This window comes from Lucilia sericata, unplaced genomic scaffold, assembly GCF_015586225.1.
Source record: "Lucilia sericata isolate MDLA Ls3-8-SP2 unplaced genomic scaffold, ASM1558622v1 Contig000073F_arrow, whole genome shotgun sequence".
In the NCBI taxonomy this organism is placed as follows: Eukaryota; Metazoa; Arthropoda; class Insecta; order Diptera; family Calliphoridae; genus Lucilia; species Lucilia sericata.
Window position 1 is genome coordinate 88,440 of NW_023994107.1, and position 19,083 is coordinate 107,522.

A 19,083-nucleotide genomic window follows, 5' to 3' on the forward strand; every position below is an offset into this window, starting at 1 on the left:
TAAACATAAACATTAAGTTTTTCAAATTAAAATATATTTTTTTAATTGTAATGAAAAACCGGTTAACCGGTTTTTTCTGAATTTGAAAAATATCAACCGGTTTTTTTTAAATGTCAACTATTCGAACTATTCGAAAACCGGTTTTTGGAAAATGTCGAATAATCGATCACCCTAATATGTAGGTACAAACACTACGAAATATTTAAATACTTAAAAGTTCTATCGAAATTGAACTTTAAAATTATGTAAAAATTTTAAAGAACGGATTAAAAAGACGAAAATACTTATTAATTAAAAATATTTAATATATTTTTTAATTTTATTTTATTTTCAGATAATCTGTTAAGTTTGCAGTTTTGTTTAAAAAATAATAAAATATTCTCTAATCACTGTTAAAGGAAAATCTTAAATAAAAGCTCTGAAAGGGCTTTAAAATAGAGAAGAAAAAAAACGAAGTAAAAAGGGAAACTAAAACAAATGTAAACTATTTCCTATGAAAAATATTATAAAAAACACTCTACTATTAAGTGTATTTAAGTGTTAAAATTAAACTAATTTAAAAAAAATACGAATACGAAAAAATAATAATATACAAATTTATGTTGGAGTGTCATTTAATTGTGTCGCGCTTTAAAATCGTTTAAAAATTAAAATCGTGCGTTAGTTTTTTTTTTTTGAAAGTGTCGTCGAGTTATCGTCGTTACCGTCATTTTTCGCCGTCATCTTCAACATGTTTAAGTGCATTCCAATATTTAAGGGCTGTAATCGCCAAGTAGAGTTTGTGGACAAACGTCATTGTTCACTACCAAGTGTTCCCGAAGAAATCTTACGTTATTCGCGTACATTGGAGGAATTATTTTTGGATGCAAATCATATAAGGGATTTGCCAAAGGTAAGTTTTAATATAAGATTTTATTTCTTAATTTGAGATACTCTGTGACATAAATAACAGTGAAATCTTTAGATCTGGTCCAGATTATTAAGTTGGAACTAAAATAAAATTTGATAGTTTATCAGAATTATTGAAATAAGGAGAAACTTGTGAGTTTACTAGATGTTAATTATAAGTGATACTAGCATAAGGCACAGAAGGTTGGTGATGAGTAGACGTAGCGGGGCCGAAAATGCATTCCATTCTGCTGTTGTGTTCCATTTATCAGAATATCTTACTCAACAGCTGTATTTCTCGAAACGTTGTTTGGTGATACTCGACATTGGACAAGTTGTTTGAAGAAAAATTATAACGCCCCATTTTCTTATTATCACTTGTAACACAGTCAAGCCACATCTAGGAACCCAAATGTCCTATTATCCGCCCAATTTAAGAGATTTGTTGCCAGTTATTTAAGTTCATTGGCTTCAGAATCATTGATACCCTTTTCAAAAGAATCTCAATACTCAACACTTTAGTCCAAGATTGACTTAGAAAAACGGAACTAAATCCAAACAAGTATATACAAATAAAATGTGATTTAGTGTTCATAATAAAGGATTTATGTTGAATTGTAACTTTCCTCAGATATACTTAAGACATTTTTTGTTGAATAAAATTGTGTATGTAAATTTAAGTCATATTTCGGAGGGGGCTTTGTATAAGGGCTAGGGTCAAATGAGGCCCCATCATCAAGAAGTTCATCAGGGTCATCAAGGCTAGTATAGAACTTGGTTTTGCAGCTTTTTGTCGAGATACAAGTATATTAAGCATAATTATGAACTATTTGGGGGGGTTCAGTTGCCTGTTGGCTAGTTAAAATATTGGGCCGATCTTAACCATTATCAATAGGATTCGTCTCTAGTACAATAGAAGACCATGTGCAAAATTTTATTGAATTATCTTCAAAATTGCTACCTGTACTTTGATTACAAGATTTACAAGCCGTTTTCGATGGTTCAGTAGTATGGGGGCTAGGTGAAATAATGTACCGATCATAACCATTTTCAATAGGCTTCGTCCCTGAGACAATAAAAGATCATGTACCAAATTTCATTGAATTATCTTTAAACCTGTAGTTTGATTACAAATTTTACATAGACGGACGGACCTAGCTAAATTGACTCAGAAAATGATTCTAAGCCGATTGGTATACATTAAGGCGGGAATAGGATCAATATTATTGTGCGTTACAAACAGCAGCACAAACCTAATATACCCTATACCTAGTTTTCGACAAGGAGGATCTTCTTTTCTCCTTGGAATCAAGTAGTTATCAACGGCATATAAATCAATAGACAGGTCTCTTATAATTTGCTCTGCTGCAGTATGAGATTTTGATGGCAACCCAATGACTTAGACAACGAGGATCTTGTGATCTCCTTGGAATTTCTTATGTTATGAACAAATTAGATATGAACGTCATATAAAGCAATAGAACAGAATCTTATAAATTAGTCAAATAACTTTGTGTTGTTGACTGATCTAGTCATACCTACCATCAGATTTCGATAGTAAATCCTTTTTTCCATAACATTCGTATTTACTTTCAAGGTTTTCATAACTAAAAACCTGGACGTAATTTCATCTTTAGTCGAATGATTTTTGAGTTCGAAAGCCTCTGACTAGGGTATTTCCAAGGTGCATTGGATGTACCCTAGCACAATTAAGATTCGGTTAGTACATTTTCCTTAACAGAATTATTCTTTAAATTGTTGAGCTGCCTGCCTCGAAACATCTTACACATTTTTAGATTAAAGTTTTAGAATTTTTACACTGAATATTTCTTCTTATACGAAGTTGAATTAACCTTTTTATCTTACTGATTAATTTTACCAAAAATGAAGTATTTCTTTTGATATTTTGTTATACATATTGTTATTTGCAAAATCTTCTTTTTAAAATTCTAAGTTCATTGTCCTATTAACAAAAGTAAACAAAACATATATTATACGAATCTATGCCTGTACACTTAAACATTTAAATACGTCTGCAGACTTGAATTGGAAGTAAGAATGTTTCAAGGATAAAAAGTATAAACTCGTGTTTCTTCTAATTTTGCATAAAAAGAATCGACACTAAGGGTTGTTAAGGAAGTCTTACAAATTCATTATACAATTATCTCTCATACATGTTGTTCCTTCTGCTGCTTCAAAGGATTAAATTATTTTTAGGTAGTAAGTAAGGTATCTTCTGCACACATTCCATTTTATTTTGCAAATTTTGTTCACATTGTTATGTCATGTATCAATGTACGTATGTTTGAGTAAAAGGAAATCTTGGCACATTTTTAACTTAAATGAATGCAACTTTTGTCAAGAGTGAGTAGGAAGAAATGTGAATGACTTGTTTTTACCCATTTTCTTGTTTGGATGGTACAGCCTTGTTGTTTAGTCACGATTTAAAGTATTTAATGTAAATTTTTCCTTTTATTAAATGTCTCAACAATTTTAATTTGTTTACAACAAATTCTAATAGTGTTTGTTTTGATAATTTGTCTTTAGATTTTTAAAAAGATTAAACTGAAAAAAAACACTTACAAAACGGAAGTGTTCAATTAAAATTTTCATTTTAACTGGAGGCAAAAGTATGCAATCAGTGTTATTAAAGTCAAAGCACCACAGAGTCTCCAACACATTACACAAAACATTCATTGAAGCATTTAGTATAATCTACTGCTACGAATACGACTACGACTAACTACTACTGTACACAAATATTTCTAGTTTATTCGCTACTAAACGACAATTACAGAATGATAAATGTTGAATTTGATGTTATTGCATGCTGGCTGTCTGGTTGGCAACTTGCGGCTATTTTAATTGAAAATTTTGTAATTAATTTGTTTTTCATTTTAGTTTAAGTTTTTTTCTTCTGTTGCTTTTTTAAAAGCCGACTATTTCGTTTATATACAAAAAGAAAACTTAAAAAGTCAATTTGTTTTAAATGTAAAACAATTTATTTTCTTTTCTCTCCAACCATCTTTGCAATAATAATTTAAATATAATTAAAAATGTCAAAACATCATTGAGTTTTAGTTAGAGCTTATTTAAAAAAGTTGGAATTCCAGGGCGAAATACTATAATTAGGAAATAGTAAGTACTGGTTTTCAATACATCCTAAGGGAAGATATTTTATTTAAATTTTCAAAGTGTTATTTTATCTATACAAAAGGCCTTTTTAGCTGACACAAGTCCTTCGACTTAGCAAACTTTTGCTTTTATAACACCCGATTTGATTGCAATCAAGTTGTTCAAATTTAAAAATTGTCTAAGTATATTCTAGTCTAGACTCTAGACTATAGCTTATATGAACATTAAGATCATTAAGAACAACTACTTGCTTCCGCCTTAAAGATGCAAATTAGGAATGTGTATTGGATCTTTTAGTAGAGGAAGTAAAGGCCTTTTAAGTCAGGCTATTTAGAAAAAATAATATCGTAAAGTTAAAGTGTACTTCTGAAAATCCTATGATCGAACGTCACCAGATTTTAACTATTTGGTTAATTTGTTTTTGAATTTTGTTCTGCGGTAGTGCCCTTTTTAGCAATTGAGGGTTTTCCAACATTCTCTAAAACAAAGAATTAGTATACTAGGGGATTTGATAAAACCTATATGTATTCTGTGGGTTTTGTTCAATTAATTTTATGATGAACGATTTTTTGTTAATGATCTTCAATTAAATATATTCCATTGCGGTGGACAGTGACATATGCCACCCATTCTCATATAACTCAAAAACCCAACATTGTTCATTGACTCACACCAATTTTATCAGTGGATGGTATGGGCGTCAAAGCATCTGACTTCTTATCGATCCACGACTATCCATTGAATTCGACACTGGAAAATGTATAGCATTTAAAGGGAGATTATCTCTTAAATGTTGGTTAAAAAAGGAATACCTTCAGATGAGCAGTAGATCGAGCAGAACAATAAACGGAACATTCATGCTCGAGACGTTCTTCTATATAAACAAACGTTTAAATCAAATGTCTGCAAGCACTACTCCCTCTATTCCACTTTGCATAAACTATTTACCTAGTTTTAACACCATGTACTGTATGAGTAGCGGTCATCCCTTGATTACTGTTCAGAAATATAAAATCTAAAACAAAATGAAATGAAAATACAAATAGTAAAGAAGAACGTGTACACAAATGATAGGTACTTTGTATTTATATATAAAATAAATATATAAAATAAATAAATAAAGTGGGCCTGGAGTTCTATATTGAAGACCCAGAAACAGAAATATACCACCGTTTACCTAATCATAATACAAGCTTCCAGGCAGATGTCCGAGCAATAACGGAATGTGTAAATTGGATTAGAATAAATATGGCGCCCACAGCCCTTAATATATTTCCCAACAGCCAGAAGGCAATTAGGGCGATATCAGGTGATAGAATTAAAGCTAAAGCCGTATTGGATTGCAAGAAAGCTTTAACTGAATACTTTCCCAGAGGTAAGGTTAAATCATATGGGTACCAAGCCACTCGGGAGTAGTCGGCAACGAAAGGGCGAATGTAATAGCTTTAAAGGGAATGGAGCTCGAGGTAGTTAACCTAACAAACGCAAAACCTTTCGACGCAACAAAAGCTGAATTAAAAGTATGGGTGAGAGAATCCCATAAGGCCTCTTGGAATAATGAAACGGTGGGTAGAATCGCAAAGACCCTAAGGGGTGACCCTGATGAGAACAAGACGAGAAATCTCCTCAAAATGAGTCTGAAGTTAGTAAGATGGTACGTATTCTGAGTGGACACACAGGATTACGAGCAAATCTATACAAAATTGGCCGTGCGGATTCAGACGAATGTAGAGCATGTGGAGAGAACAGTAAAACTCTGGAGCACTTTCTTTGCCACTGTCAGGCATTCTTCGAAGTTAGATCCAAGTATCTTGGAAGTAATGTTATTCCGGAAATAACATTCCTGACTAACACTGATTGAAAAATTCTTAGGAATTACGTCCAGGAAACAGAGTTTCCTGAACAATTTTTTTTTCATGAAAAGTAGCGCATAACAGGTGTATTTCTAGTTGTATTTCTTCGGATTTGATGCACTATACATCCATAACCATGATTTGCGCACATTCCGGATGATCAGATCTAGAACATACTAGGCCTTTCAAAGACATACCTGATCGAGGAAACTTTAACAAAAATAATAATAGAGTTAATACTTCTTTTATAACTTCCATATTGTTTAGGATGTTGGTTTTTGCAAGAACTGAACTTATCCAAATTATTGGAATATTGAAAGTTATTAGTTTTCGTTCTATTGGCAATTGATGTTTTGTTTTATTCTTCATGTTTCTTCGTTATTCACTGTTGTTAGTGGTTGTTTATTTTTTTTGTTATTACATTCGTATTGTTTTGCTCTTTTAATTTATTTCCATCCAGGAAACGTTGATGGCTTAATTTTTTTATGTAAAATGTAATAAAACTGATCATGTAATTTCCTCTCCATACGCATTCTCCTAATCGTTATAAACAAACAGCAAGATCAGTACAAATTCTTTTGTTGTTTTTTTTTTTGTTTTTTTTTTTTTTTTGCTACTCTTCCGCTACAATTTAAGTTCAGAGTCATATCATATTTTGGTCGCTGAACTTTTAAATTAAATTTTATAGATATAAAAATCCTCTATGTGAAATAAAGAGTTAAAAGTAAATGACACACCTTTTTACATTTTTATGACTATTATTATTTTTCTATTTTTTTTTACAATTTTTATATAGTTTGATGTTACGAGGAGATAAGGCTGGCTTGTAATAAACATAAAAGTGATTTATATTAGATTTAAATATGTGATTTTTATAACAGACAAACTAACATAATAATAATCATAGTCTCATAACCATAAAAATCTAAATAATGGTGCCTGAGTAGTGTGTATTGTGTAGTTTGCTACTTGTACCCATGGAGAGCATTTTGAGGTGTCGTCGTTTCTACTATAACTACTGTTGGATTTATATGAGATTCATACATATGTAGTGTAATGTAAAATGTTTTAAAAGTTATTATTGGATAAACATGGAATTCGTCCTAGATATTGATAGCTATACATAATTTTAGAACATATTGTATTTATCCTATACATGGATAAACTATAACAATCCATTATTTAATACTTTGATCCTAAATTTAGAAATACGATATCCAATTCCTTTCTAATGGTTAAAAAATTATTTTACAAAATGATGTGTAAATTCGAACAAACAAATAACTGCCTCCTTGAAAAATATTTGTATAGAAATTAAAATATCCGTTCAGATTTGGTATCGGAATATTTAAATAACTTTTCAATTAAGCTACGTATATAAATAAACAAGTAAATACGAAAACAAAACACTTGTTAAGATCATAAATTAAAGGTGTGGCTTTTATGGCCCGAATAAATTTATTCCAACGAAACTCATCTCAATACGAATAACATCATCTACTCCCAAGATCTCTATCCTCATCTAACTTGTGTGATTTATAAACTCATTTTCATGTCTCTGTACAGAAATTAAGTCTATGTATTGGATACTAGACAACATCGTCTACTTGTTGTAATTGGTTTTGTTTTGTAGTTTGCTAGTTTTTCAAACGTAACAATTTTGAACTTCACCTAATTGTTGCTGTTGTTTTCTAAAGCAATTATTAGTTTGTTTTTTTTTCTCGGATTTTTATAGAAAATTTGTATTAGGTATGTGAGAGAGTATGTTTTTTTGTTTGGTGTACAAATAAAAATAAAATAACGAGTTTTTGTTCGATATCCACCACCAGTATTTTTTCGTACTTAACTTTTTTGATAAAATGTTAAAAAATCGAGCACGTATAGAGATCAAATTATTATTATTATTATTAAAGTATTAATTAAATCTTTTACTCTTTTATGTTCTTAAATTAATTTAATTTTTTCTCAAATCAAGTATGAGCTTAAATCAAACCGAAAATTCTCTAAATAATATAGGCATTGCAATGTGTTGCAATTTACAATGCATTGTAAGATCACTTTGACCCAAAGAAGCCTAAAATTTGGTTTCAGAAATGTTGTTGTTCTGAAAGCGCCTAGGATTGATTTGAGTTTAGACTTTAGAATATCCAAAATATTCTATTTCTAATATCATGTTCTCTCGACAGCTCTGAATTACTATTGTGAACTAATTCGTTCTCACGATACACTTCTTTTGACGATTTGAGTTATAATTACGATTTGTGCATTCTACTTAGTTTTTCTGGAAAAATGTGAAAAAAAGTGGAAAAATGGGATGTCTTTTACAGGAAAGAAGAACCTGAGGGAACTTTATTTGTAATAGGTATCGACCAGAAATCCATGGCTAGTCTTGCCAAGAATAAAGGTAGGGCTTACTTCGCCTCTAAATCTGTCATATTCAAAATTGGGAAGGTGCCGATTGGAAGGGCTGTTACAACAAGCCTCGAAAAGGACACTAAAAAACCTAAGACCACAGTATCCACTACTGATAACGTTGAGGAGTCAAATCCTAAAATCGAGGAATTTACCATTAACTCGCCAGAAGAAAGTGTAGTTGCCCTTTCCAAAATTGGGAAGGCGCCGATTGAAAGGGCTGTCAAAACCGGCCCCGACAAGGACACTAAAACACCTAAGACAGTACCCAAAGCATCATTAGCAAGTACTAGCAATGTTGAGGAGTCAAATCCTAAAAGCGAGGAGGAAATCACTCACCCGCCAGAAGACAGAACAGCAATGCTCTCCAGAATTGGGAATGTGTCTATTAAAAATACTGCTATTCCTATGCCTGATAAGGACACCGCAGTGCCATCAACAGTACTCACTGCATTAATAGCCACTTCAGGCTATCCGGAGGAGTCAAATCCAAAGAGCGAGGAGGTGACCACCAACTCGCTGGAAGACAGTTTAATGGATGACCATGATTGAGGTTATCCAAATAAACCTCCATCGGAGCGAGACAGCTACCAACGCTCTGATGGCTAAAATCAACACAGGTAAAATACATATAGCTTTAATCCAGGAACCTTGGACGATTCGCAACAAGGTTTCTGGATTAAATCACGTAAATTTCCAACTTTTCTACGCTGATACAGGATCTCGCCCGAGAACATGTATCTTATGTCACAAGAACTTATGTTTTCTCCTCTCAACAGGATTATCAACATCGGATGCAACGGTGCTGAAGCAAGGTCGAGGCAACATATTCCTTGCATCTATTTACCTGCCTTTCGATTCTCCGACCCTACCACCAACGTCGGATCTGATGAAACTGGTTGAAGAGGCACAAAGGAAAAATAAGAAAATTGTAATAGGTTGTGATGCCAACTCGCATCATGTAGCTTGGGGTAGTACAAACACCAATCGCAGGGGACAAGCCCTCATGGATTTCTTTAATACTAAAGACTTGATAACATTGAACTTAGGTAATAAAGCTACCTTCGTCAATAGAATCAGAGAAGAAGTATTAGATATAACTATATGTTCAGAAGAGCTTATAAACGAAATTCAGGATTGGAGAGTTTTGGACGAGCACTCCTTTTCTGATCATCGGTACATAAGATTCAAAATACTAAGGCCACCACCAAAGCCGATAAAGTTTCGGAATAAGTCTAAAACTAATTGGACAATGTTCGGGGCCTTACTAAAGAACCGTTTAGGTCAGGACACTTTTCAATGTCGAAATAAAGAGGATATAGATGCCAAAGTGGAAACGTTCACAAGTGCCCTGGTTGAATCGTTCGAGGACAGCTGCCCTCTGCGAGAGCGGAGATCTGCCCAGGAAAAACCCTGGGTAACTGGGGAGATCCGGAACCTTGGGAAGACTCTTCGCAAACTATTTAACCGGGCACGGCGTAAAAAGACCGCAGTATACTGGGATGAGTATCGTAATAAACTTGGTGAATATAAGAAAATCGTTCGAAGAGCCAAACGAGACTCCTGGAAACTTTTCTGTGAACAGGTAGATAGCGTAAATGAGGTATCGAAGATAAAAAAATTCCTATCCAAAACTCATGTCCAACCGGAATCTATGATCGATGACACGGGCAGGAGGCTTGAGGATATGGAGGAGACAATGAAACTCCTAATGGATTCTCATTTCCCACCCGGTATATCGAATAACATAGATGAACCGATATTGGAGGAAGGGGAGGGTAACACGGAAATAGTTATTACAACTGACATGGTTAAAGGGGCAATCAAGAGCTTTGCTCCCTATAAAGCTGCAGGGCCGGATGGAATTTTCCCGGCACTTTTGCAGATGGAGGCGGGACTGGTTTCCGTACATCTGTCACAGATATTCACTGCATGCTTAAAATTGGCATATACCCCAGTTAAATGGCAGGATGCAAGGGTAATATTTATACCCAAACCAGGGAAACCTAGCTATGCGACACCTAAGTCCTATCGACCGATAAGTCTTACGTCCTTCCTACTTAAAACCTTGGAACGGATAGTCGATAGCATGGTTAAAAGCAGCATACCATACAATGACCTTAAATATAAGCAGCATGCTTATGTAAAGGGACGATCGGTGGAGACCGCTTTAAATGAAGTTGTCCACTACATAAGTGAATCTTTCGATAGCAAACTGTATACACTGGCAGTATGCATTGACATCGAAGGCGCTTTCAATAACGTGCACACTGATACCCTTATCCAATCCCTAGACCAGTTTTATGTTGACCGGGTGCTCCGTAACTGGATCAACTACATGCTAAGGAACAGATGGATAAGCTGCGAGATGTACGATATAACTATCAGGAAAAAGGTATTTCGCGGTATACCACAGGGTGGCATTTTGTCACCTTTACTCTGGGTCACCACGATTAATAGCCTCCTAAGGACCCTAACCGAGAAAGGACTTAGACCTGTCTGCTATGCAGACGATGTCGTAATACTTTTAAAGGGAAAGGATCCAAATTACTTGTGTAGAAGAGCTGAGGAGGCTCTGAATACGGCCTTGAGCTGGGCTCAACCGAGAGGCCTCAATGTTAACCCGGCGAAGACGGAAATCTGTCTTTTCACAAGAAAGACAAAAATTTCTACATATACTGAACCTTGCTTCTTGGGCAAGAAGATACCGGTGACAGACAAAGTTAAGTACTTAGGTGTAATACTTGACCGGAAATTAAAATGGAGACACCACATAGAGGATAGGATCAACAAGGCACATCGGTGCTGGGCGATATGTAGGAGAACCATAGGCATGAAATGGGGTCTTAGTCCTACTATGACAAATTGGCTTTATAAAAGTGTAATTAGACCAATTCTAGCTTATGCTTCAATAATCTGGTGGACTGCTTTGGACAAAAAGTGTAATATCAAACTACTACAGGGAGTTCAGCGTACATGCTGCTTGGGTATAAGTGGTGCCATGTGTACTACTTCAACCAAGGCTCTGGAAACGTTGCTAGATATTCCACCCATTGAAACATATATAAGATATGAGGCGGCGCTTACAGCCGAACGGCTCTTTACTTTAGGCGAACTGGCCAAAAACGGTTATAGGACACGTCATCAATGTATACTGGACACATTGGAAGGTTATACACATTCATCGGACGTGCCTGATCGCATACCAGACACTGAATATGTCGGAAACTTTGAAACGCTAATCCCAGATAGAATGTCTTGGTCAAGCGGAACATTAGAGCAAATACCAGTAGGAATCCGTTGCTACACGGATGGCTCTAAATTAGGGGACAAAGTGGGTCTGGGGTTCTATATTGAAGACCCAGAAACAGAAATATACCACCGTTTACCTAATCATAACACAAGCTTCCAGGCAGAAGTACGAGCAATAACGGAATGTGTAAATTGGATTAGAATAAATATGGCGCCCACAGGGCTTAATATATTTACCGACAGCCAGAAGGCAATTTGTGCGATATCAGGTGATAGAATTAAATCTAAGACCGTATTGGATTGTAAGAAAGCTTTAACTGAATACTCTCCCAGAGGTAAGGTTCACATCATATGGGTACCAGGCCACTCGGGAGTAGCCGGCAACGAAAGGGCGAATGTAATAGCTTTAAAGGGAAGGGAGCTCGATGTAGTTAACCTGACAAACGCAAAACCATTCGACGCAACAAAAGCTGAATTAAAAATATGGATGAGAGAATCCCATAAGGCCTCTTGGAATAATGAAACGGTGGGTAGAACCACAAAGATTCTATGGGGTGACCCTGATGAGAGCAAGACGAGAAATCTTCTCAAAATGAGCAAGTCTGAGGTTAGTATGATGGTACGTATTCTCAGTGGACACACAGGATTACGAGCACATCTATACAAAATTGGACGTGCGAATTCAGACGAATGTAGAGCATGTGGAGAGGACAGTGAAACTCTGGAGCACTTTCTTTGCCATTGTCAGGCATTCGTCGAAGTTAGATCCAAGTATCTTGGAAGTGATGTTATTCCAGAAATAACATTCTTAACCAACACCGATTGGAAGATTCTTAGGAATTACGTCCAGGAAACTGAGTTTCTGAACATGGAAAAATAATACATTCAGTGAACAATTTTTTTTTTTTTTTTTTTTTTTTTTTTTTTTTTTTCTTGAATTGGAGCGCACAACAGGCCCGATAGTGGCCTAGGTGTATTTCTTCGGATTTGATGTAGTATACATCCTCCTATCAACCTACCTACCTACCTACCTACTTAGTTTTTCTTCTTCCTCTTATTACTCTTATGCAATTTCTAATAACAATCATTAATGAACAAAAAGTATAAATAATACAATTACAACCATAATAATACCGATTCAAGCGTGGAATTTAAAACATCACCATCACAAGTCCATAGAAAATTATGTCACACAAAAACAATTACAGTGAGTTAGTTCTTTAACTTGTTGCTCATTATTTTTCCTATGAACAACTTTATAACAGAAAACAAGTAAGAAAGTATAGTCGGGCTTGGCCGACCATATAATAGTCTACACGCAGTTATGAATATTAAATGTGACTTATTTTTCATAATAAAGCATTTATCTTGAATATTACCCTGATTCCAATTTATTTAAGCAATTTATTGACGAAAAACTTATTTTCTAAAAGAGGCTTTATATGGGGGATAGGAGCAAATGTGGACCGATCCCGATAAAATGGGCTGGATAGATTTGTATTTATATAATATTTGTCTGTGCAATAACAGTGGTAATAAATGAATTGCGGATATTCATGTCACTTTCTGAAAGGGGCTTTGTATGGGGGCTAGGGTCAAATGAAGTCCGATCATTTCGAAATTCGGCAAGGTCATCAAGGCTTGTATAAAACTTAGTTGTATGGAGGCCAGGTGAAATAATTGACCGATTTTAGCCATTTTCAATAGGCATCGTCCTTGGGTCAAAACAAACGTATTCCAAATTTCATCAAATTATCTTGAAAATTGTGACCTGTACTTTGATAACAACGTTTACATGGACACACGGACGGACATCGTTAAACCGACTCAGAGAGTGATTCTGAGTCGATCGGTATACTTTAAGGTGGGTATAGTACTAATATTTTAATGCGTTACAAACATCTGCACAAACGCATAATACCCTTCCCACTATAGTGGTGTAGGGTATAAATATGAGAGAGTGAAAAAACCCACCCAAATGAGGTACATCATAATTTGTTCGTATCAATGACGTGTGATCAACAAGTTGTTTGTTTTTAAGTTTATATATCGTCTACATTATGTTGTTGTTTTATATTTTTAAAATTTTTCTATTATTGTGTTTTTAGATTAAACCAAGCGAATAGTTAATAATTTCAATTTCATATAATTTTATAATATGTATTCTTGACAAAATGAGAAATAAATTACCTAAAGCGTCATTTTTAGAAGATCAGGAGCATAAAGTAATGAAAGTGCATAAAAGTGAGACATAAATAATATAATATTTATTGAAATTCTTATGCTTCGATGAATTTTGCATTCTCTTTTGAGTAGAATACATAAATATATTTTTGCGCTTTATGATTTCTTTTTCGAATAAGGAAAACAGAAAGTAGTAAATTCTTATTATTCGTATAATCAGTTTAATTTATTATAACCTTTAGATACCAACGTGTTTTTTGACCTTTGGTGATTCTGATCGGTCTAGTGTTAGTATGGCTCCCATATTTGATCTTCTCATTTAAACTTTGTTAATTTCTTTCCAGAGTTTGTTTAGTTTTCTCCTGAAATACCGAGCAAACTACTATTTCCCTTCATTTGGTTTCTACTCGCTCTATAAGGATTGTGTAAAGTTTTATAATATAATGGCGCTTAAAACTATTTCCAAAACTCAAAACTTTAGTTTACATCATATCAGCTCAAATATTTTACACTTAACTATTTTATTTCAAATCTTTATAATATTCCTTTTAATACCAAACTCAACTATTTAAATTTAGCTTTTCAAATCCATTGTTAAAAAATATCTAAAAAAAAATCAACAGATATTCAATGATTCCCACGTAATTTTATTTTTCCATATAATTGAATAAGTTTCTTTTTCTTTCACTATGGTGCTGCACTAGTAAATTTCAATTTAAATTAAAAAAAAAAGTTTTAAACAACCAGGTGATTGGATTAATGTTTACTGGTAAATAATTAAATAACTGTAGAGAACACAACATCTACAGATACACACAGGCTCAGACACCACACACAGTCACACTTAACTGACAGCTAAATAGTTTTACAGATTCAGAACATTGAAATGTGGATTATTCCATAAAAATAAAAGTAGAAAAAGTGTTGTTAGAGCAAACAAAAAAAAAAAAAAAAGAAGAGCAAAAAACTACGTTGCTTTAAAAATGACATTTTCAAATACCTGTGCAAATATTTACTTCCGTTGCATTGTTTTCCCATACTTTACGAGTACGAGCACAATAAGTGCACAACAATAAAGAACAAAACGGCAACCAAACCACCATCCCAACCCATTCGATTTCATATACCCAGCAACCATGTATACAACCTACATACAAACATAAAGTGTACATAGAAAACATGAAATTGTACATCATCTAAACAGGCTTTGAAATTTTCTATTATTTTAAACTTTTTTTATTTTAGTTGTTGCTGGCCAGTAATTCCTTTCGCCTTCAGACTCTATTCCCCTTTTTCTATGTCTATTGTATTATGTTTATAATCAAATTGTTTTAACTCCCTCTATTCAACTTTAAATAATGCTGTTTTATGTTTTTGTACGTAGTATATATGTACATATTGGTCCTCCCTCTGCTTGTATTTTTTTTTAATTTTTATAGTTTTTTTTAGTAAAAGGCATTCAACAAGTGGTAAATAGATTGAATGCAACTAAAGACCACCTACATTAATACACAAACTAAGAGTCACTAGTTTGAACACTCAATAAATTGGACCAGTAATTATTTAAGAACATTTTTTTAACGATTTACCAAATATAGTTACAGGAATGGGTTCTTCAGGTATCGATTGGATTTTCAAATGAAAAATATAGAACGATGCCAGTTTATTTTTGGCACAAAAACTTAATAGCTCTTTGTTTCTATGATTAACTTTCTAATTTAACATCTCGTTTCCTCTTCTAATCAATTTCAAATCTCCGAACTGCTTCAATAAAATTCGACCCTAAAAGTTTTATAATTTTCAAGGTATTTAATGGAAGTGACACAGCAATGACATAGGAAGTGTGATTCGCAAAAAATCAAAACGCACGAATTTACCACAGTTACCACACATTGTTGTTATAAAAAACAACAACCACATGACAACTTCGCGCGTTTTGATTTCATGCGAAGTACATCACACCCCCCATAGTTACCCGAACTTTAATTAATTGGTCCTTGATAGAAATTGGTTAAGACCGACGTAACAGTTTTTGCAGAATTTGTTAAGACGAAGAGGAATCGATACAACGTTTTTGCGAAATGATCTGTTCTGTCTCAAGAATTTGTCACAGACGAGTTATTTGTCTGAAGTATGAACTAAAGAAATAACATGACCGTTCAAATTAGGAATGAATAATTTGTGAGGGATAACCCACCTTGGCTTTTTGTGTCCAGATTATTGCTTGAATTGTTCCTTTCCAGGAATTCTTTTGCATTGCTCTTGAATATTGTAAATATTCCGAAAAGCGATTTGATGTACTCAATTGAACTTCAAAATATTACTTAAATTACTTTTTCATATAACAAATATTATTTCATAAACGCTTTGTGTCACCTGTGATAAGTATTCGCTTCCTTGTGCACTTCCTTTACAATTCTTACAGTTAACATATAGTTGTTATGGGCTCCGAGATGTTCTTCTATTTCACAAGTTCCAGCCTAAAGTAAGATCATGTAATGGATGAGTTCTGTGTAACATATGTTTGGTAAGACAAGCTTCATTAATGAACTTGTTTAAAGGACTACCTGCAGCAGTACAAGATATCGTCCTAACATTGTATACTGACCTTTATTCCTTTTTCACCTTTATTCACGTCTAGACTAGATTCCATTTTCATGAAATTGGAAGCCTTTTGTTTCGAAAAGATTCAATGCTTGTGTACGCCTTCTCCGTAACCAGATGAACCATATTTACCACACTAAGATTCTGACTACATTATTCTTTTGAGGAAGCGAGTACTCTCTCACCAGTGAGAATTCTTGAGGCTTATTGCGACACTATATATCCATTAAAAGTAATTTGGGCCCCAATTAATACACATCTTTTTTATAACCTGCAACCTCAATTTGTTTTTTATACGTTGGTTTTGAATATGTTTGGGGGTTTCATTAATGACGAACTTTTCGCATTTTTTCCTATTCAAATGCCCGCGAAAACGAGAGCATTGCCACCTGTGAATGATGTCGTTAAAAGAGCAAAATTATATAAATTTCACGATTCGTACGAACATTATCTTTCGAGTGTATTTCTACACTTTACACCATGCATCTAGTGCAGTGAGAATTTTTACCAAAGCCCACTAGCCAAACGTTAGGAACACAAACTGCACTCGGGTTTTTGGTTTATGATGAAAGGAAGATGATAATAGAGTGTATTTAAAGCAGAAAAACAAAAAACAAATAAACTTTAAACATAACCTAAATCGTGTTTTGTGTTTTTTTGTTTTCATCTAAAATCCAGTGTGTAGTTTTATTTTCTTTAAACTAGAAAAAAAAAGAAGTTTAAAAAATCAATGAAATGTTGCTGCTGATGATGATGGCGACAATGACGACGATGGTGGTGATATCCAAACCAATCAACTATTTAGTTTGTGTTGGTGTTGGCTATGCCTGGTTATTGTGCGAATAAGTGAAGAGCCACTGGCGGTTAAAATTGTTTTTCTTTTTTTAATTCTTCCTAAAGTATCTCCCTCTTAGCTATTGATTTATTTAGTTAAGGATGTAAAACGAATAGGAAAAAAAAGAAAAAAAAAAACATCATGTTACTTTTCCTACTGCTGATAATCTAATAGTGACCCTATTTTGCCTGGTTTTTCATTGTTAGCAAAATGTAGTTTGTTGCTTGTTTTTCCCAGCAATATAAAATGTTGTTAAATAATGTTGTACTAACAACATCAACTAACAAAGGAAGATGGTTAACATGGAATATTGTTAATATGAACAACAGCAACAGCTTCAACATATTTACGTAGGAGAACCCTCTTTGGGAACAAGTACGACCAACAAATAGGTCTATATCAAAAAGTGATTTTAAGACAGCAAATAAAAAGAGGGGGATTATTATTTTATGTCATTCTTTTCTTTTTTTTGTATTTCCAACATGTTTCGTTTTAAATTCGTGGGTATATAGTGGTTGGTTTACATTACTGGGAAGTTAAACAAAGTTGCGCTGAATAGAAAGTTGTAAGATTTTCACATGGAGAGAAAATAATAATATTCAACTAAAAATTTTCATTAATTTTATGTTTTTTTGTAGCTTGTCATTTTTTTCTAACGTCAAAAGCAAAAAAGAACACATTTTTATTACAATTTAATTCTTTCTTTTCTCTGTTTATTTCCTGAACTCTTTAAATAGCTGCAAAGTCATCTTTTATATTTAAGTATTTTTGAACAAAATAGTTTTAAATTAAAAAATGGGTTAAATTAAAAATATAATTCCGCGTTCGTATTACAATTGACATAATTTTAAAGTTTTAAAAATTCTCAATAAGTGTGCAAGTGTTAATTAAAAATAAAACTGAAATTAAAGAAATTTTACACCAATTTTATTTGTTATTCTTCATAGATATACAAGTGTCTATTATTCTGCATGATTTGGCATTTTTTTTTACAAATTTCTTAAAACAAATTTAGAACAGTCCAACCGATCTGTGAGCTAAAAAATGTCAAATGTTTAAAAGATACTTGATATTTTAAAATTAAAAACATAACAAAATAGAACAAAGAAATATTAGAAAGACAAAAGTTTCTACGTATACTGAACCTTGCTTCCTGGGCAAGAAGATACCGGTGACAGTCAAAGTAAAATACTTAGGTGTAATCCTCCATTAAAATGGAGACACCACATAGAGGATAGGATCCACAAGACACATCGGTGTTGGGCGATATGTATGAGAACTATAGGCATGAAATGGGGTGTTAGTCCTACTATGACAAATTGGCTTTTCAAAAGCTTTGGACAAAAAGTGTGATATCAAACTACTACAGGGAGTTCAGCGTACATGCTTCTTGGGTACAAGTGGTGTGTACTACTTCAACCGAAGCTCTGGAAAGTTTGGTAAATATTCCGCCCATTGAATCGTATTTAAGATATGATGCGACGCTTACAGCCGAACGGCTCTTTACTTTAGGCGAATTGGCCAAAAGCGGTCATAGGACACGTCATCAATGTATACTGGACACATTGGAAGGTTATACACAATCATCGGACCAGACACAGAATATGTCGATATCTTTGAAACGCTGATCCCAGATAGAATGTCTTGGTCAAGCGGAATAATAGAACAAATATCAGTAGGAATCCGTTGTTACACGGATGACTCTAAATTAGGGGATAAAGTCGACCTGGGGTTCTATATTGGAGACCCAGAAACTGAAATATACCACCGTTTACCTAATCATAACACAAGCTTCCAGGCAGAAGTACGAGCAATAACGGAATGTGTTGATTGGATTAGAATAAATATGGCGTCCACAGCCCTTAATATATTTACCGACAGCCAGAAGGCAATTAGGATGATATTAGTCTGCAACGAAAG

At 33.8% G+C, this 19,083-nt stretch overlaps 1 protein-coding gene across 14 annotated transcripts in view; it reads left to right on the top strand.

Moving 5' to 3' along the window:
- Positions 1 to 19,083, top strand: part of LOC119616462 (protein lap4) — a 294,532-nt gene that overhangs the window by 5,120 nt on the left and 270,329 nt on the right. For all 14 annotated transcript variants that reach the window (XM_037972809.1, XM_037972810.1, XM_037972813.1 and 11 more), the window contains one exon: positions 335 to 892. In XM_037972809.1, the coding sequence (XP_037828737.1) occupies positions 731 to 892 (162 nt within the window). In that variant the 5' untranslated portion in view covers positions 335 to 730. Of the gene's footprint in view, positions 1 to 334; positions 893 to 19,083 lie in introns of those variants that run through there.